Source organism: Felis catus, chromosome A1 (genome assembly GCF_018350175.1).
Source record: "Felis catus isolate Fca126 chromosome A1, F.catus_Fca126_mat1.0, whole genome shotgun sequence".
NCBI lineage: Eukaryota > Metazoa > Chordata > Mammalia > Carnivora > Felidae > Felis > Felis catus.
Genome location: NC_058368.1, coordinates 51,235,589 through 51,257,137, shown reverse-complemented (window position 1 = coordinate 51,257,137; position 21,549 = coordinate 51,235,589). Strand labels below are relative to the sequence as shown.

At 36.3% G+C, this 21,549-nt stretch overlaps 1 protein-coding gene across 16 annotated transcripts in view; it reads left to right on the top strand.

Moving 5' to 3' along the window:
• Nucleotides 1-21,549, top strand: part of MYCBP2 (MYC binding protein 2) — a 283,602-nt gene that overhangs the window by 237,455 nt on the left and 24,598 nt on the right. For 13 of the 16 annotated variants that reach the window (XM_045054591.1, XM_045054579.1, XM_045054571.1 and 10 more), the window contains 11 exons: nucleotides 519-763; nucleotides 2,748-2,915; nucleotides 7,756-7,913; nucleotides 8,978-9,177; nucleotides 10,032-10,181; nucleotides 11,123-11,283; nucleotides 12,325-12,481; nucleotides 12,683-12,907; nucleotides 15,311-15,376; nucleotides 16,693-16,932; nucleotides 17,249-17,347. In XM_045054591.1, the coding sequence (XP_044910526.1) occupies nucleotides 519-763; nucleotides 2,748-2,915; nucleotides 7,756-7,913; nucleotides 8,978-9,177; nucleotides 10,032-10,181; nucleotides 11,123-11,283; nucleotides 12,325-12,481; nucleotides 12,683-12,907; nucleotides 15,311-15,376; nucleotides 16,693-16,932; nucleotides 17,249-17,347 (1,869 nt within the window). The remainder of the gene's footprint in view (nucleotides 1-518; nucleotides 764-2,747; nucleotides 2,916-7,755; nucleotides 7,914-8,977; nucleotides 9,178-10,031; nucleotides 10,182-11,122; nucleotides 11,284-12,324; nucleotides 12,482-12,682; nucleotides 12,908-15,310; nucleotides 15,377-16,692; nucleotides 16,933-17,248; nucleotides 17,348-21,549) is intronic. The other 3 variants (XM_045054634.1, XM_045054576.1, XM_045054630.1) reach the window with 1 other exon arrangement.

Here is a 21,549-nt window from a genome sequence, read left to right as displayed (position 1 = left end):
TAATTGTTTTCCATGTAATTCTTTATTATTAATTATCTATTACTCTACACATATGCATTGCTTTTCCATTTCACCTTTATCTCTCTGAACCCTTTTCCTTTTCCTCTCTTTACCCCCTCTCTTTTTCTTAATCCTTAAGTATGCTGTAGGTCTCATGGAAACTAGAAGCACACCCAAGTAAAAATTTGCAGAACACACACACACACACACACACACACACACACACACACACACACATTTACTCTTTTTAAAAAAAAAAAAATAATTACATTTAGATTTTACTAGTTAGGTTTTCTTGATTTCCCAAGGAAAGAAAAGAAATAGTTTGTGTTTGAAATAAAATTTGCAGACAGTTCAGGAAAAGCTTACAGTGAATGTTCTTTTTGGTAATCACTATTATTATTTTAAAATAGGTCTATAAGTGTTTAATAATTTTTATTAGAAACTCAAAATATTTAGGTTAAGAAATTGAAAATTTGAATATGATTTGAATACTACAACAAATTTTTCTTCGCCAGGTCAAACAGTCCAGGAGGAAGCCAATGCAAGTCAAGACTCCTCGTGCCTTGCCCACCATGGAAGCTCACCAAGTGATTAAAGCAAATGCGCTGTTCCTGCTGTCCCTGAGCAGCGCCGCAGAGCCAAGCATTCTGTGTTACCATCCTGCAAAGCCATTTCAGTCTCAGCTTCCCAGCGTGAAGGAGGGCATTTCTGAAGATCTTCCTGTTAAAATGCCTTGTCTCTACTTGCAGACATTAGCTAGGTAATATAACTTGGTGGTTGGTTTTCTTTTTTTTTTTAATCACTTGGGATTAATAGCCATTGTTGATTAATATCCTGCTCTGAATACCTACACTGCATTATCTATTGTATACAATAAAGAGACCACCAGGAATTTATTTTCGGAATTGCCTTGACCAACATACGACTGGTAGGGTACACACTTTATGGTAGTAAGTATTTAAAAAAAAAAATGTACGTACTATATCAATTTGTATTATCAATACAAAATATGTCTCAGGAAATACGACTTTAGCTGTCTTTTACTTTTTGGTAAGCTGACTTCAGTCTGTTACTAGTTGGGAATGTTAAAGTGGAAAGAAACAATTTGCTCTCAAAATCTTTCATTGTTTACATTATTCATTCTGTTAGCATTTAAATGTTAGTTAGCTGGGTATCAGCTTTGTGCTAGACTTTGAAGACACCAAGATGAATGTAATAAAATCCTGACTCCCGTGTGCTCACACTCTGTGGAAAGACAGACCTACATGTAAAGAAAACATTCAAAATATTTTGTGAGGAGTACTATAATAGAAGTATGAAGAGATGCTGTTAGAGCATAAAAGAGGGAGACTACCTGAATCTTCCCAAGGAGATCGGGAAAGGTCTCCCAGAGCATCTGACACTGTAGCCGTCTTAAAAGATAAATAGAAATCCATCAAGTAGGTGATGGAGGACAGCGACTCCTCAGAGTAAAACACATGTGTGAAGACACACATGAAATAGCATTACATATTTAAGGAATCAGAGGCTGGTTAAAGCATTGGCCACTAGGAGAAACAGATAAAATACCCTAGAAGTGGTTACCTAAGACCAGGTAATATGGGGCTGTGTAGCCCATACTAAAGTTGGATTTTATCCCATGGACAAGAAGAACAGTTAAGGAATATCAAACAGGGAAATATATGAACTTATTTGCAGTTAGACTATCACTCTGCTTCAAACATGGAAACTTCATAAAGGGCATGACTGAAGGTGGAGAGAAGCCTGTTGTATACCATTTCCTATATTGGACTTGAGTTGTGTGACCTATACTTCCATACATTATATCCTGACATTGTAAATGCCCTTTCATATACGAGGTTCGGGTTTTTTTTCAACAGCTGATGAATGAAGATTTCTACAAATTGCCTACAGGAATGGCTTGCAAACCAACAGTTCCATTTTTGGCAGTGTTGCCCTCTCCATAACAAAATTATACCGGGGTTTTTTTTTTTTTTTTAATTTTGTAATTACTATTTTAACAAAATGAATGAAAAACAAAATGAGGATGTGAGACTTGAGCTTCAGTCAGACCACTTAGTAGACTAGGTCAACAACTCGTTCCAGTTTGAAAAGGAAAGAACCAAATTGTAAAACATGTAAAAAACCAAAAATGCCATTTTACCATAATTATGGATTTTATATTTTTAGCCCTCTGGGAAATGGACACCCACAACCCACCCCCACCCCCCGATGTAACATTTTTTGGGTCTAATTTTTCTCAAATTTGACTCTTACATATCTTCCTACCAAAAACGTGACTGACTGTATTTCAGTAGCCCATTCAAGAAATATGAGCCTGAACCAAGGCAACGATGATGGAGTCAGCAGAGAGGAAGCCAAGTAATCATAGGCATGAATGACTGGTCACAGTTGAGCACTAGGCCTACCACAGTACCAAGGTACTTTGGCCTAGGCACCTGGATAGTTAGTTGGTGGGATCATTCATCAAGATACCAGAGGTTGGAAAGTTCTCAAAAGGAAAGAAAATGAGTTCAATTTTGGATTTGACCTATTTGTGGCACCTAGAATATATATGTGTGAAATTGTCCGACTTTTATTTCCTCCTACTTATATCTATAATTATTTTAATACTTTACCCTTATAGAATTACATGTGCTACTTTTCTTCTATGAAAGAGATTAAAAATGAAAAATATCTATGGTGCCATCATACTTGAATTTACTGGGTTTAATTTAATGCAGGCATCATCACGAAAACTTTGTGGGCTATCAAGATGACAACCTGTTCCAGGATGAAATGAGATATCTACGTTCAACCTCTGTACCTGCCCCATACATATCCGTAACACCTGATGCAAGTCCTAATGTGTTTGAAGAGCCAGAGAGCAATATGAAATCTATGCCACCAAGGTATTTCACTTCTCTCCTCTCTGTTGAATAGCCAGTGTTTGGTGGTGGGAGAAAGACTGAACTAGAAAAGAATGCTTTAGAAGTTCTTTTATAGATCTGTCCATCTCAAGAAAGACATTAAGTCAGCTCTGCTAACTATTAGAGCAGTAAGAAAAAGCATACATACATGAATGAGGCATAGTCCTTGACAGCAGAGGCAGACTAGTTGGAGAGAAAAGATCAACTAAATGAAGTAAAAAGTTCCATTATATATCGTATCATGTAGTGCCGTAGTAAGTCAGACTAGAGAAAGGTCACTTTGAGGCAGTGCCTTTAGGTTTCACGGAAGAGGTAGCACCAAAAATAGAGCTTGAACTTCCTGGATTATTGCATACAGTGTTCTCCTCCCCCTCACTTAGCTATGGTAGCATCAGTGTAAAGACCCTCCTGAAAACTGACTAGAAGCATCTAAATATAATGCAGAGGGAATTCGGGTACCACCGCAACTTTTTGGAGGAGGAACCATGTGATAAAAATGCAAGGATAGTCTCACAGTGTCAATTGAGAAGCTGATAAATTTAGTCAAAGATTTCCACTAACTGTATGAAGTTGGATTGTGTTAGCAATGATTATGGGGAAAAAAGATGGATAAAAGAAATACTTGATAGGAAAAATCAGCGTGGCTAACTGAAAAAGGATAAGTTTAGTATAGCATCAAGATATCAGGTATGAGTAATTGCAAACACATTATTATTGGAAAGGAAGACATTTGCTGAAGGAAGAAAGAATATGCTTATTAAGATATGCCACTGTGTTAATACTATATGGTTGTGAATATAAACTAATATAGTGGATATTTTAATACACACAATAGAACTTACATATCCAAATGAATATATTTTCCGCTGAAAATACTTGTAATATTTCCCTCCAACTGTGTGGATTATTCATCAGAGGTTTTTTTTTAGCTGCTTTTGAAGTTTTCTCCAAAGAGTACAGTATAGCCTTTTATATCTATAAAGATAATAAAGTATCTCTAAAGGAGATAGATGTTTTTAAGAGTTAGAAACCATTTTGAGACTAGTCTGATAAATGTGATTCGTTGGGTTATTATTACTCTTTAGGATCAAAATCAAGTGGCGTAAACTTCTAGGTAAAGACAATGAAATGAAGGTTCCATGTATCTTAGACTATCATAGAATATTCTGTGTATCGTAGAATATCATAGTCAAAGGAAATTCCTTTAGCATAGAAGCCCCTAGTATCATCACTAGTGTCACAGAAGAAAGTGGAAATCTAGGGAATCCTATTTCCCAGAGCTCCATGCTGAAGCAAAACAACAATCTAAGGTGCCAGGGAATGCTGCGCAGAAGTGGGATAAACATGCACTCAGTGGGATGGTTCCTGGTATAGAGGATGCAATAAAATCTCAAGTTATCTCTGGGAGAGAAAAAAAAATTGGTATCAAATAGTGTGGAAAAGGAAGTCTCGGGAAATCCACCGATACTTTATCAGAACAAACAGAAGACCTAGACAGATCTGCCCCCTTAAAATATTACCAAAGTAAAATAGATAGTATGTAATGAAAGTCAGATGAAGAACCCAATCTGAAAGAAAACTCTCTCAAGGAAAAAAAAGAACATTTCTGTAAGTACTCAAGTACCGAGAAACGTGATAATGACATAAGTTTAATGAAACAGTATGAGAATGAGATAAAAAGCAGAATGAGTAAAAAGGAGATATCACAGAGCTAAGAGGACAGACTGAAGACCAAATGAACACCATTGTAAGACTAATAAATTAGAAAAGTTTAGAAGAGTAAATTGAATGATTGACATGAAGAAAAAGTTTGATATAATCACAGTGAGTAAAAAGTAAAAGGACAAAGAAATTATAGCAGTTAGAATGAAGATAACAGGTATGGAAACCGGACAATTCAAATGGTATCTTTAAAGTAGAAAAACCAATCAATAAAATTGAAAATGTATTGGGGCGCCTTGGGTGGCTCAGTCGGTTGAGTGTCCAACTTCAGCTCAGGTCATGATCTCACTGTCTGTGAGTTCAAGCCCCACATCAGGCTCTGTGCTGACAGCTCAGAGCCTGGAGCCTGCTTCAGATTCTGTGTCTCCCTGTCTCTCTGCCCCTCCCCCGCTCATGCTCTGTCTCTTTCTGTCTCGAAAATAAATTAAAACATTTAAAAAATTTAAAAAAAAAAAAGAAAATGTATCTAAAGCTATAATATAAGAAAAAATTTCCAAAATAATAAAGTATTGAATTTCCAGACTAAAAGGAAATTTTTATAGCAGGTAACTATGAGAAATAGCTTAGGTTAAAAAAAAATAGCTTAAGTTATTGAAATACGAAGAAAAAAAAACACTAGAAGTTTTCAAGTAACTGAGCACAGAAAAAGAAGTCATCTTGTAAAAGGAAAAGTTAGACTGAATTTGGACTTCTGTATAACAACTTCAAATGGCAGGGCACCTGGGTAGCTCAGTTGATCAAGCATCTAACTCTTGATTATAGCTCAGGTCACGATCGCACCATTTGTGGGTTCGAGCCCTGCATTGGGCACTGCTCTGGCAGCACGAAGCCTGCTTGGGATTCTCCCTCTCCCTCTCTTTCTCTGTCCCTCCCCTTTCACACCCTCTCTGTCTCTCTTAAAATAAATAAATAAACTTAAAAACAAAAAGAAGTCATCTTGCAAAGGGAAAAGTTAGACTGAATTCAGACTTCTGTATAACAATTTTGAATGAAAAAAAAAGTGAAATAATGTCTCTTTCTTCAAAAGAAAGAAAATACTACCTTAAAAATTTTACCCAGTCAGTCAGACAAACTTAAATATAAAAGATCTTGGGAATCTTAGAACTAAATTGTGGATTTATCAAAGGAATCAAATGCATGTTCTAAAAAGCATGTTTAAAAGACTATATATACTTTACACATAAGGGTAATTTTCATAAAATCTAAAATAAACTGATTCAAGTGTTTATATTCAGCCAGGTTGAGAAATTTTAAGCATATGGTAATTCAGGAATATAGCATTTTTGAGCTATTCTTTTAAAACGTCTTGGCCAACTCAAGCTGTTACAAAGTTGATGAATAATGACTCCATTAAATCAGTGGTTCTCAGTGAGGGGTAAGGGGGTGGTTTTTCCTCTCAGGTGACATCTGAGCATTTTTGCTTGTCATAACTGGGCTATTTCAACAGGCATCCTAGTGTGTAGAAGTCAAGAATGTTGCTAAACATCCTACAGTACACAAGACAGCCCTCCACAACAAGGAATTACCTGATGCAAAGTAGCCACCGTTGTTAATGGTCATCTTCACTTCCTTTTGGTTTTCTTGTGTTGCTTGAATTTTTTTTTTTATAGGCATGATCATTTTTATAAGAACGAGTCGTTATTTTTTTAGGTTATATAACAATCCTTTTTTTTCCAAGTTGTTGGATAAACTTCCTCTGAAAGTATAATAAATGTCTTGAATTTTATAGTAACACCATTTATAAGGTGAATTAAAATTAACATATCCCTATTCTCTGGTCATTCTGGAAGCTGTTGGCCCAAGCTGACGTCCAGGCACATTTACCCCCATGGGTTATATACAGTATTTATAGCCTGTTCAAATGAGAGTGTACATACACTTAAAGAGGTGGTGAGTGAAGAAAACAGCCAGGGAGGGAGTTAGCTACTTCCTAGAAAATGTATAAGCTTTACTGAGGAACATAGGCATTCAAACCTGTCTTGAATGGGGGAAAAGAAACGCAGAACTCCCAGTAAGCACAAAGGTCCCTGTTTGGAAAGAAGTAACAGGAAAAAGAATACATTGAAAACAATAGCTTGTAAATTTGTCTTAGGAGGTAAAGGAAGGTATTTCTTTTTTTTATAAAATGCCTCAGGGGGCGCCTGGGTGGCTCAGTCGGTTGAGCGCCAACTTCGGCTCAGGTCACGATCTCGATCTCGCGGTCCATGAGTTTGAGCCCCGCGTCGGGCTCTGGGCTGACAGCTCAGAGCCTGGAGCCTGTTTCGGATTCTGTGTCTCCCTCTCTCTGACCCTCCCCCGTTCATGCTCTGTCTCTCTCTGTCCCAAAATAAATAAACGTTAAAAAAAAAAAAATTTTTTTTAAAAAATGCCTCAGTAAAGGAAAATATATAACCATATTAATAACTCTTCAAGAATTTTTTTTTACACTTCAAACTGTATAATTTTCTTCAAGAATTTTTTAATGTTGCTATAGTAAATAGAAAAATTTTTAGTTTACTTAAACCTGAGTGAAAATCATTGAATTCTTCTAGAATGTCAGTATAACTGTATGCCAAAAATCCGTTTGTTACCTTTTGTTGAACTTAGTATGGCCATGCTGTTGAAAAGTCTTTGGGCACCACTTCCCAAGAATGAGAAACCTAATTGAGCACTCAAGTACAGAGAGAACATTGAACTGTTTCACTTTCCATTTTATTAGGTTTCTGTATGTACAGATCCATTTTCTTTCTACTCAGTGCTCTTACAAATATATCTGCCTGGTTTTCCTGAATATCGTGACAGATAACTTCTACCACAATGTTGTGATTCTGAAAGGAGTTTAGCACATTCAGTGCCTTTTCTTCTTTTTCATGTAAAAATGCAAAGTAGATTTAAGAAAACCAAAACTTTTAAGATGCAATTCTAAAATCAATCAAAATGTTAATGCTTTTGGAAAGATCAAATGGTGATTTAAAGAGAAATTGTCAAGTTGGCTTTGAATTTGTGTTTTTCCACATGAGAGGTAGGTTCATATATTTGACTACACTGTCATAAAGTGAATATAGTTTCACTTTATTCACTTTTTCTCCTGTTTTTACCTGTCATCATCTTCTGTCTACAGTTTGGAAACTAGTCCCATAACTGATACTGATCTTGCAAAGAGAACTGTCTTCCAAAGATCATACTCAGTTGTTGCTTCTGAATATGATAAACAACACTCCATTTTACCTGCACGAGTTAAAGCCATTCCTAGAAGAAGAGTTAACAGTGGAGACACTGGTAAGTATAAAGATAAAAAGAAAGATTCAGTGGTCCACATGATTTTGTTTGCAGGTATTTTTTAACATCTAGTTTTTGAAAGGAAATGGATTAGTTTTTTTAAGAGACAGAATCCCAAGCAGGCTCCATGCTACCAGCACAGAGCCCAATGCAGGGCTCTAACTCACAAACTGAGGTTGTGACCTGAGCCAAGATCAAGAGTCAACGTCAGACTTAACTGACTGAGCCACCCAGGCGCCCCAGAAATGGATTAATTTTAAATCGTGGTTGACGTTCCTTTTATGAAGCTATAATTGTGCCTAAGTTTTCAATTTCAGTTGAAAGACACACTTAGAGACCATCCAGTGATTGCTTTTTCAAGAATAAATTGACCTTTAAAATCTTACTTGTTAATGTTGCTGTCATGAGCTATTCCACTAAGCTTCAGTGAACTAGTAGTTGCAGTGACTTACACTTTCACAGTTATATTCTCACTCCTAATAGAAGCTTATATATACCCCTTGCAGCTGCTTCCTCTCTGAGTAGATAATTTGGGGACATAAGTAGCTCTTAATCAGTAAAAAAGTTAGACAACCTGGACTAGTTGGTATCAACAGCTCCAAATCAGGGCTGCCTGATTCTGTGTCAAGAATAAAAAAAGAAACCCAAGAGAAAAGGATAACATGGTGATGATTTATCAGGTAGCCCACTTAACTAAAATGAAGATCTGGTCTAATATTTATAGACAGATGATTCTATAACTTCTGTAGATTCCATTTAGGGGGAAAAATACAGTTATCTTTTAGAGCATTTTAGAAAGCATGAACTTTAGATTCAGCCCTTGATTTAAAACTTAGCTCCACAATTTAATAGCTATATGATTTTATGAAAGTGAGATATTTAATCCTACTCAGCCTCAGTAAAAATTGAGGTTATAATTTGTGTCACATGTGAAAACAAAACAAAAAGCTTCAAAGATTCTATAATGAATCAGCTAGATACTATTATCTTTAATAACATTGTAAATATGTTAATTGTATATATTGCCTGTGAAAGTTATTTTTTCTTTTTTTTCCAATAAATAGAAGTTGGTTCTTCCCTCTTGAGACATCCATCTCCTGAGCTTTCCCGGCTAATCTCAGCCCACAGCTCTCTTTCCAAAGGAGAACGAAATTTCCAGTGGCCAGTTTTGGCTTTTGTTATACAACATCATGATCTAGAAGGTCTTGAAATAGCAATGAAACAGGCCCTAAGGAAATCTGCTTGCCGAGTTTTTGCTATGGAGGTATGAATACATTAAATGGGGTTATTGATTCCTTGACCATACAAATCATTTGATGATTCTATTTAATGATATTACTTTTCTACCCAACAGAAATTTCCAAAAATTAAGAGACATTAGCCAATCGAAAATATCAAATGTTCACATTAAAATTAAACTCTTATGTTCATGAATATAAATGAATTTAGAGATCCATCTTTAAGCACTCTAAAGAAATTTATTTCTGCACTGCTTTATTATTTGAAAGCTATGAATGTCTTTTTAAAAAGCTTTTGTAATGATGATGTCATTTCAGTTAGAAGAATCATGAAAAGGGATGAAAAGTAGAGCTTTTCAGTTATAAATTTAACCATAATAATTTTTCTGAGTCTATTCTCTGGAAATGACAGGATCGCTAGATGTTGTATTTTTATGTATAGTAAATCTTTGTCTTTGTCATGGGCATTATAATAAATAACCTGCCACTTGATTAATGGGAACAATATAAATATATTTAAGTTAGTGATAGCTTGGTAGAGCTTGAAAAAAAAGCTGTTTATCCGAAGTACAAGTTGGGGAAAAATGTGCTTCAGCAAATTAATATGAAGATGAAAGTTTGAAATAAAAAGTGGTTTGAAAAAATATTTCTGTATTACATTTTATAGATATTATTTTCCCTATTATGTTTTTAATCCGGACCAAAATTATTGACTGTTTCAAGTTCATTGTGTTTTTAATGAAATGAAGGTCAGATGTTTTTAGTATCTTTCCTTGAAACACTTAGTGGAGATACTTTGTTTCTGAGTAAGGAGGGTTCTGCAGTTTTTAGTCCCACCTTTTTTTTTAATCTTTGACTCATTTAACCTTCATTTATTCAGGCTTTCAACTGGCTTCTGTGTAATGTCATCCAGACGACTTCTCTACATGATATTCTGTGGCATTTTGTGGCATCATTGACTCCTGCTCCAGTGGAACCAGAGGAAGAAGAGGATGAGGAAAATAAAACAAACAAAGAAAATGCAGAACAAGTAAGTGAGATTTTTGGGTTTTTCAAATTTGTCTATATTTTTATAGAAGAGTAGGACCACCTTCAGATCCTATAATAATATGCATGAGTTCACACACAGATTATATAAGCTAAAAGGCAAGAATAAAATTTCAGTGCTATCGAGCAACATAGTCACTATACTTAGAGACTGATTCCTCCCTAAATACTATTGTCATGAAGCAATGAACTGAAAGATGTATACTGTTATAGTACTGTATAAGACAGGTAAACAGGGCAACATTATTATAGAGAATATCTGTCTACAACATTGCTGTAAGTTGGCAGAGAGTGAAAGTGATACTCTGTAGGGACATGAAAGTTGTTATAGCTCTTAAGACGAAATTATTAATAGGGATGAAAATGGTTTCTACAAAAACCGTTTTCTAAACATGTATGTATCTAATCATATAGCCTTAAAAATATTAAGTAAAAATTGACAGAACTGCAAGGAAAAAGAGGGAAAAAAACATCCACAATTACAGTGTGAGATTGTTTCACACCTTTCACAACTAAATATTCCTGCATAACAGACCACCCTAAAACTCAATGGATGAAAACAGTTTCCTATTGGCTGACAACTCTGTGGGTCAGCAGTTTGGGTGAGACTTAGTTCCTGCATACACGTTGAGTTACCCTGCTAGGAGACTGTGAGCACACTAAAATTGATACAGATACAGTATTCGTTTGGTGATTTTATTTATGAGTGACTGCATCACTTTTTCCCTAAAAGATAATACAAACATAATTAGTTCATCTGAATGTGTGTTTTGGGTATGCTTTGATTTTGGTTTTATTGTTTACATTTCTGTTACATGACTGTCTTTAAAATATACATAACACTTTTAAGTGTACATATTTGTTTGTGGGGAAAGTTCCTTCCAGCACACAGACTGATCAACCTGCTTTCAATTTCTGTCTTAGGAGAAAGACACGAGAGTATGTGAACATCCACTCTCAGATATAGTGATTGCGGGTGAAGCCGCTCATCCTTTACCACACACATTTCACCGCTTACTTCAAACTATCTCTGATCTTATGATGTCTCTCCCCAGTGGCAGTTCATTACAGCAAATGGCCCTAAGGTAATCGTATATCTCAGTATTCTGGGTATGTTGGAGAAGAGATTCTATGTAGTATTCAAAGCTCGAGATGCTCAAAAGACCTTTTAAATACTAAGATACAAAGAATCTCTACATTATGTGAATGGTGCTTCCCTCATTACTGCCTTAATCTGGAATTTCCTCCTTGGCTCACACCTGTTTGCCTCTCTGTAAAACAAGGATAATACATCACTTAGTGCTCTAAATTACCCCAGTCTGTAACAGTTTTCCTCACTTTTGCCCCTCTTCTACCTCAAGTAACTTGTCTCAGTGCTACCCAAGAGTAGCAATCTTAACTGTCACAAAAGGGAGAAGGAGAATGAAATCTCAGAAACAGAATTCAAAATAGGGTTTTTGAATTGAAGAGAATTTTAAGAAAAGTGAAACCTCTGTCATATGTAAGGTAGCCTAAAACTACCTTGAGGAACATTACCTACTTTTAAGTCTGAGACTGCTGAGATTTTCACATTACTTCTACATTGTGAACCTTGTCATCAGATCTTCACACTGGACCGCACGTATAAAAAATGCTCCACTGGTTTTTATTAACTGTAGATTTTTGGAGTGAATTTTGGCTACCCACATCCCTAAAGACTGGTAGAGGGGAGATTGTGTTTCCTCCTAAAAAGATTTTTGAAGTACAGGATGTGTTATATATCAGAGTATATATAATTCTGATGAATTAGTATAGAATTGTAAGACTGATAAATTTGAGAGGCTTGTTTTGGTTGAGGTCACACTTGTCTGTCTGCAAGATTGATTTATTACCTTTTTTGCTTCTGTACCCTTGACGTTCATGTATCCAGTTTTTCTATGTGTAGAATGGGTGAACTTTCCTTAGGTCTTACCCTATTCCAAAGAATTACCTTTATTGTTCACAAAAAGGCGGTGATACTATTCCCTGATTTTTTTTCTATTTCTGTTTTTTCCCTAGAATATTAAGATTTTTAAAAATCTTAACTACAGAGTGCTTTCCCAGAAATTCCTTAGGAATTATTTAACACCTTGCTTATACCTTTTTAGGTGCTGGAGTCTGAAATTCAAGCAATCTGATCACCAGTTCCTCCATCAGAGTAATGTCTTTCATCACATTAACAATATTCTGTCAAAATCAGATGATGGAGACAGTGAAGAAAGTTTTAGCATCAGTATCCAGTCTGGCTTTGAAGCGATGAGTCAGGTCAGTCATTGAAAGTTGTCCTCTGTTACCCTGTTACTATTCAACGATGTATACAAGCAGAAACTGAAAGTCACTCATAAACAGTTTGATTCATTTCATTTCTTATCTCACATCTTTTGTTTTATTATCGTGAAAGATTTCCATTTCAGTGTTGTAATAATGTAAAACATGTAATAATGTGAAAACATTTGTTTCTGGTAGGAATTGTGCATAGTAATATGCTTAAAGGACTTAACCAGCATTGTTGACATAAAAACTTCAAGCCGACCTGCCATGATTGGCAGTTTGACAGATGGTTCTACGGAAACCTTTTGGGAATCAGGAGATGAGGATAAAAACAAAACTAAGAACATCACCATCAACTGTGTAAAAGGAATCAATGCCCGCTATGTATCTGTCCATGTGGATAATTCCCGAGATCTAGGGGTAAGAAAGAAAACTTAATTTGTGGCTCATTAGTTCTTTTCAGACCTTCAGTTACCATGCCCTATCCTTCTAAGTTTAGCAAAAAGATTTTCATGTGGAATTTCACTGACCAAACAGCCTTTTTATACTTCCCAAGTAAATCTTACGTCTAAAAACAGATTAATAGGACTAGGGGCACTATGGAATACCAGCTCTAAAAAGAGGTGTGATTACAAATACATCCTGGCTACAGCTAAGCAGAATAAATGTCTCCTCTGTAGTTGCCTACCTCCGTACCCTTGTTTAAGCTATTCTCTTGGCCTGGAAGTCCTCCCCTTAAACTCTGCCTATCAGATTCTCCCAAAATCTCAAAAGACCAGCAGAGAAATCCTCTCCCGGTACCTCTTCTATAAAAATTATTCTTTCCCTTCTCTACGTTCTTCTTTCTATTACTCTGATGGCACTGAATACACTTTGACTTATCATGTAATTAGCTTTCAATTTCTAGCCTTCACCCTTAACTGTCTTGACGATGGTGGTGGGGTTTCTAGACTAACCTAAATGATCATAATTTGTATTCTCCCTAGCACTAGCCTGTTCACATGTTTCAACTGAATTAAGCACTCCTTTACAAAAGGCACTAAATAATGGGAAAAGAGTCCTGTTTACTTGAGTGTTAAGAACCAAGAAGACACCAGCTGCCAAACTCATGTGCTTCTCCCCCCATTCCTGGGGAAGGATACTCCTTAGAGTTTTTTCCCTCAAAATGGATGTGGCTTGCTTCAGAGCCTGCTTCAGATTCTATGTCTCCCTCTCTCTGCCCCTCCCCCATTCACTTTTTCTCTCTCTCTCTCTCTCTCTCTCTCTCTCTCTCAAAAATAAACATCAAAAAAAATGTTTAAGTAAAAACTTAAAAAAGAAAAAAGAATGGATGTGGCTTGCTAATAGATACAGTATTATAAATCCCCTCTGTTGCCAAGCTGCTCCTATCCCATTCACACATTTCCTTTCCCAGGAAGACAGAGTGATGGGGTTGGGTCTTGGGTAACCTCGATAGAATGCCAACCTGAGAAGCCCAGTCTGCAGTCAGAACACTCCTCGCCATCTGCAGCCACCCCCAACTCCTGTCCAAAAGTGCAGCTGCAGTGCTTCCGTGGCGGTGAATAAGAAGAAGGGGCGTAGCTAATATAAGCGTACCTCCTTTTCAGAGCCAAGAGTTTCAATTTGTACAACTACTTTATCTTACTAGAAAGTCAGGTGTAATAAATCAAAACATTTTTCTAGCTAGAACTTACTGTTCAGTACAAAGTTATCTTTGACTCATGGTATATTTTAAGCCAGGACATACTCTCCCTCAGAACAATGATTCCAATCAGTTTGACATTTTTCCCTTTTAGGGAGATAATCATAGCAATATTCATTTTAAAATCCCCAGTAGATAAGCTGACATGTGCTTTCCTTTTAAGAAACCTCCTCTAAGTTCTGTGTATCCTTAAGGCTTATGTACCTGTGTGTCCCCAGCCTGTCTACCACCAGTGCCTTATACATGGCAGTTGTTTGAATTGCATCAACCTAGAGTGCTTAAAGTATGCAATGCTCCAAGGAATTAATGTGTTAATCTGTTTCCTGATGTGCTTTGCATAAAGCTTATTCAACCTTAAGGTCTCTGGCTCTAGAACTAGCATGATCTTTTTAGTACCTAATGACACTGAACTTCTGTTTGACATTTATTTTGTTTGCTAATGCTCCTTCCCTAGTGTGTCAAGAGGACAGAACCCATCGTTCTTATATGTCCTTCTCCAAGGCTGTAAGACAGTCTTGGTACATTGTGATAGTCAAGAGTGTTTGTTAGGGAGTGGAGACAAGAGTGAAAGCAGAGTTGTTGGAAAGTCTCATGATAGAGATAGAATTTAAGTGTTTAGACTTTGGATAGAAAGAAGGAATGCCAAGCTTTTCTTTCAGAGCCCATGGAGACTGAAGGTAGAATTTGTGAGAATGAGACAAGACTGGAGTTGTAAGAATGTGGTTGCTTGAGGGGCAGGGGGAGCACCTGGGTGGCCCAGTCAGTTAAGCATCTGACTTCGGCTCAGGTCATGATCTCACAGTTTGTGGGTTCGAGCCCCACGTTGGGCTGTGTGCTGACAGCTCAGAGCCCTGGAGGCTGCTTCAGATTCTGTGTCTCCCTCTCTCTCTTTGCCCCTCCCCCACTCATACTCTGTCTCTCTCTCAAAAAAAATAAATAAACATTAAAAGATTAAAAAAAAAAAGAATGTGGTTGGTTGGGCAGATGGAGTGAGATCAGTTAGGAAGAATCCATGACAGACATACAGAAGAGTTGATGTGATATCAGTAGGCTGTAAGAAATCATTATAAATTCAGTAGCAGGAATATGGAAGAATAATTGTTGTGCATTGTCTGTTTTAGAATAAAGTTACCTCAATGACCTTCTTAACTGGCAAAGCAGTAGAAGATTTGTGCAGAATAAAACAGGTAATTAAAATTTTGTCATTAAATGTTACCTAGGGAGAAATTCTTCTCAGCCTCCTCTGTTAAATTCTAATTTCGGCATGCTACCAAAGTATTCTAGGAACTCATCTGTTTACAAAACATTAAACCAACAAATAGTCCAGATACAGGAACATTTACAACCATCCCTGTGCTAATAGCCGATAGTGTCCTAAATGCTCTCCTGTCACAATCGATTGTACTATACCTACAGTCCTCTACTCTGCCTCCTGCTCCCTTACAAAGAAAGATTCAGGGCACCTTAAAATGCATCACAAATCCCATTCACAATTAACACCTACCCTTCAGGTTAAAATGTAGATTGTTGTCCTCTAGCCTGAAAATCTATCACAACAGTGCAACTAAATCCAGGCTGCAAGTCAATTTACAAATGAACTTTAGAAACAAGTTAGGTTGTATTTGGGCATTCTATATAAACTCACTTGTGTTAGTGAAACTTTATCAAAGCTGTTATCCCATATATGTTGACTACTTGTTTTTCAAATCGTATTGAAAGAATAAATTGAAATTTTGGATTAAACAAATAATAAATTTTGTTTAAAAGGCTAAAAGAATTTGGGGAAATACTTCTGTTCAGTGAGATAGTATTTATGCTTAATGATTTTTCTAGAAAATTGACATTATCAATTAATTTTTTCATTTATCAACTGAATAGAGTCAAAAACCATTTCATAGTGCATTGAAATTTAATCCTTGAAAAGTTACATTTTCAGTGAAATCAGGAATCACAAATATGCAGTTACATATTATATAATTTTTCTTCAGAAGCAGAACATATTAAGTAACTGCACATCAAATATGCTTATCTATCTTTAAAAAACAACAAAACATGGTTATCTTCAAATGGTGGTTAAATGTGAAGATGCACAAAACGACCTCATGCTGATCTTGTATTTCTCCTCAGTCAGATTAGGGAAAGGACAGTCACATGAATTGTTTTAATGATTTTACTTAACATAACTTGTGCATGGAAAGTAATCAGACCTGTATTTTAATTCTCAGCTCCATGTCTGACTGAGAATCCTTCAACCTGGGTTAACCTCACTTTGCTGAGAATCCTTCAACCTGGGTTAACCTCACTTCATCTATATAATAGCTACTGTAGTATTACTTATCCTCACCAGGCTTAAGTAAGATAGTCAGTGTGAAATAACACAGTAAACCTTAGTCTCCGTACAAGTCTTTGTTATTTGAGCTTGCAGTTATTAACGCTAAGTCTAGGACCTTGATAAGAGAGTGATATGGCTGTATCAGGTTTCTGTCCCTTTTCTGTTTGCTAGGTTGATCTGGATTCTAGGCACATTGGTTGGGTAACAAGTGAACTTCCAGGAGGGGATAATCACATCATCAAGATTGAATTAAAGGGCCCAGAAAATACACTGAGAGTTCGACAAGTAAAAGTCCTGGGCTGGAAGGATGGCGAAAGCACAAAAATTGCTGGCCAGATTTCAGCCAGTGTGGCCCAGCAAAGGAACTGTGAAGCCGAGACTCTGCGAGTGTTCAGACTTATTACGTCTCAAGTGAGTGTCCTCACTCCAGGTTCTAGCACACGATACACTGAAATCGTATCTTCTGCAATGCTGATACCAAAGGGTAACAGGATACTTTGTAAAGCTTGTTAGAGATGGCTGGCAAACATATGACCCATTTTCTCTTCTTCTCCTAGCCCTAAACTCCTGTGTTTCATTTTGCATTCATTAATTCTTAAAAGTAGTAGCGTATAGCAAGAACAGCATAGTAATATTATAAAACCTGCAGTATTAGCTCATGCATCCTTTAGGTTTCACACTAGTAATTACTGCCATTGATTCCTTCTCACATTCCTGTCTTTATCAGGTATTTGGAAAGCTCATCTCTGGAGATGCTGAGCCTACACCAGAGCAAGAGGAAAAAGCACTATTGTCATCACCTGAAGGAGAGGAAAAAGTATACAATGTATTTATTTGTATTCTAAAAATATTTACTTCCATTTTTCATTTTCTTTTGTTAAGTGAAATATTCCATTTATTACTATGGATTTTAATGGATATGTGACATTAATTTCTATGAAGTTAATATTTTTTACTTTAATTAGGAGATGAAGAAACTATCAAAAGAAATCATCTGTTTATATATGATCTAGCTAGTACTGTGAGTAACAGCAAAACTTGGCTCTATACCTTGGGCTGTAGTGTCAAATGTTAGGATTTGTAAAATTAGCTTAGTCATTTACTGTACTGTGTACGATTAATTATCTTCTCTTTCCTCCATTTCCTCCATTTAATCTGTTCTTCATAGTCCAGTTAAAAAATACTGTCCTCTCCAGGAATCTTCTTTATGATTTCCCCCAAACAATATGCAGTTTTTCTTCTGCTAAACTTCATAGTAATTCCTAGGACTCTCTTCTTGATTTCTTTCATATGTTGATTTGCACACATATCTAACCTCTCCTACTGAATCATAGTTTCCTAAAGACCAAGTACATACCTGATTTGTCTTTGTGTCCATGGCATAAACACACATGCGTTCGGTACATTTTTACTGGAGGAACCTGTTCTTTATGTTCTTGAAATTTCTTTTTTTTTTTTTTTGTGCTTTTTATTTTGAGAGAGAAAGATAGAACACGTGTGTGCGAGCAAGTGGGGGGACGGGCAGAGGGAGAGGAAGAATCCCAAGCAGGCTCCATGCTGTCAGCAAAGATCCCAACGCAGGGCTCAATCCCACGAACCATGAGATCATGACCTAAGCCAATATCAAGAGTCAGACACTTAGCCAACTGAGCCACCCAGGCACCCCTTGAAATTTTTTTTAAAACTGCGGTTGCCTTTACTTATTTGGTCTACTCTAAAGCGCCCTACCCTAAAGGAAAACCTCATCTATTTTCAAAAAGAGAGGTCAACCCTGACTGGTCTCGATATTCTTATATCTTTAGATGTTACAGATAATCACCTTGGCAGCCCTTTGAAAGATAATTTCAAGGACTTACCTGGTCTAGCCCTGAGCCTTCTGATATAGTAATGTCTAAGTCATCTACATCATTCAGTTTGGGTTCTGTAGAAAATAAGGTTTTATAAACTCTGGATGTTTCTTTCAACATCCTTTGGAGATACCATTTGAATGACTACACGACTATGTGACTATTCATTAAATCAGCTGAATTTTAACAAAATGGCAATTTTGTGCTAAATAATTGTGGTAATTGGTACCAAGCCCTCAGAAAGTTTGTGTCTGTTCTTAGATATGAAACGTTCACACACCCCAAAAAAAGAAATCAATAGGGATACTATATAGCATATAATCAATTTTTTATGTACATAAAAAAATTGCACATGTCATAGGTTTTTAGAGTATGTTGAAAGTATTGTGCCCTGGAGTGGTCAGAGAAGGGTCTTGGTAGGTGCTGGATGTGAATTGGACCTAAAAGGGAATGGGTGAAAGTTAGATTGACAGAGGCGATGGGAGCAGACTCATTGAAGAGGCTGGTCTAATAGTAGGAGAGTATATGTTGGGATGCTAAGGTTGATGGGGAAAGTTAATGCTAGTGGTAAGATGCCCATGAAATAGCACAGTTGTTAAGAGAATCATTTTTTAAGTCAGGTGTTTGAAGTAAAATTTGCATACAGAAAACACTGATCCTTTTAAACTGTATTGTTCAATGACTTTTGACCAACATATAGAGCAGTAAAATCATCATCACAATGAAGTTTTAAGACACATCACTCAAAATTTCCCTCCTGGTCCTTTACAGTCTGTCCCCTCACCTCATGCATAGACCCTGGCAACCACTAAACTGTTTTCTGCCCGTGTAATGTTGCCTTTTCCCAGATGTCATATAAACGGAACCATATAGAATATAACCTTTCCATCAGCTTTCTTTCACTTGATATAATGATTCTGAGATTCATCCATGGAGGAGCATGTGTCAGTAGTTGTTTCTTTTGGTTGCTGAGAAGAATTCCATTGTATGGAATTAGCAGTTTTTGTTTATCCCTTGACCTTATGATGGATATTTGGGTTGTTTCTTCTATTTGGCTATTATTAATTAAGCTGCTGTGAACATTTGTGTACAGATTTTTGTATGGGGACACTTTATTTCTCTTGGGTAGATACCTATAAGCAGGATTGATGGGTTGTATGTTAAGTGTATGTTTAACTTTATAAGAAACTGCTCAACTTTTTCCAAAGTGATTGAACCATTTTACATTTTTACTGGCAGTGTATGAGATTTCCAGTTGATCCACATTCTCAACAGTACTTGGTATTGTCACTCTTTTTAATTTTAGCCATTGCAGCAAATATGAAGTAGTATCTCATTGTGGTTTTAATATGAATTTCTCTGAGGATTAATAATGTTGAGTAAATTTTCAAGTGCTTATTTGCCATCTCCATACTTTATTAGTGAAGCATCTGTTCAAATCTTTTACTTATATTTTTTTATATCGGGCTGTTTGTATTACTGGGTTGTAAGATTTTTTTATATATTGAGGATAAAGGCTCTTTAGCCAGTGTGTTTTCAAATATTTTCTCCTACTTGGTGGTTTATCTTTCATGAAACAGAAGCTTATAATTTTGATAAACTACAGTTTATCTGTTTTTTTCTTTTTTTTTTTTTAATGTTTATTTTTTGAGATGGAGTGCGAGCAGGGTAGGGGCAGAGAGAGAGGGAGACACAGAATCCGAAGCAGGCCTCAGACTCAGCTGTCAGCACAGAGCCTGATGCGGGGCTCGAACCTGAACTGTGAGATCATGACCTGAGCCAAAGTTGGACGCTTAACCGACTGAGCCATCCCGGCACCCCTGTTTTTTTCTTAATGACTTAGGATCTTTGTATCTTATCTAAAACTTAATGTCACAAAGATTTTCTTCTAGAAACCTTAGAGTTTTAATTCTTTTGTTTATAGCTATGTACCTTTTAAGTTAATTTTTCTCCATAAGGTGTGAGATAAGGGTTGAGTTTTATTTATTTTTGCCTGTAGATACCCAGTTGTACCACCACCATTTGTTGAAAAGACTGTCCTTTATCAATAACAAATTCACCATAAACATGTAGGTCTATTTTTGTAGTCTCTACTCTTTTCTATTGATCTGTATATATATTCTTAAACCAACAGCAGACTGTCTTGATTACTGCAGCTTACAGAAAATCATGAAATCAGATTCCACCACGGTTCTGTTTTTAGTTATGTCGACTATTCTTGTGCCTTTATATTTCCATATAAAGCTTAGAACCAACTTGGTAGTTTTTTCCCCTTCCGAAAAATCAAAAACAAAAAACCAACCTGAAATGTTATTGGAATTGTACCAAATTGTTAGGTCAGTTGGGGACAATGGATATCTTAGTAATACTGAGTCTTCCTATCCAGGGATGAACATGATATATTTCTCCATTTATCTAGATCTTCTTTAATTTTTGTCAGCAGTGTGTTTTGTAAGTTCAGTGTACAGGTCCTGGCCACTTCTTATTCAATTGATCCCTAAGGGCACACGCATGGCTCATCAGTTAAGCGTCTGACTCTTGGTTTCAACACAAGTCACGAGCTCATGGTTTCATGAGTTCAAGCCCCAAGTTAGGCTCTGTGCTGGCAGCACGGAACCTGCTTGGGATTCTCTCTCTCCTTTTCTCTGTCTGCCCCTCCCCTACTCACACTATCTCTGTCTCTCTCAAAATAAACTTTAAAAGAAATGTTTTTAATAAATTGATCACTAAATAATTATAATAATCCCTAAATAATAATTGTTTTTGATGCTACTGTAAATGGTATTCTTATTTCACTTTCCAGTTCATTTCTAGTATATAAAAATACAGTTGGCTTTTGTGTATTAAACTTCTGTGATCTTAAATTCCCTTGTTAGTTCTAGAAGCCTTTTTGTAGAATTTTTGGGATTCTCTTCATAGATAATCATGTTGTCTGCAAAGAAAGTTGGTTTTATTCTGCCTTTCCAGCCTATATGCCTTAAATTTCTTTTCTTATGTTAGTGCAATGGCTAAGCCTTTCAGTACTATGTTGAATAAAAGTGGTGAAATCAGACATCTTTGCCTTTTCTGGATCTTACGAGGAAGGATTCAGTCTTTCACCATTAAGTATAATGTTAACTATAGATTTTTTGTAAATGCTCTGAGAATTTTTATCAGAATGGATATTCTTATATATTTTTCT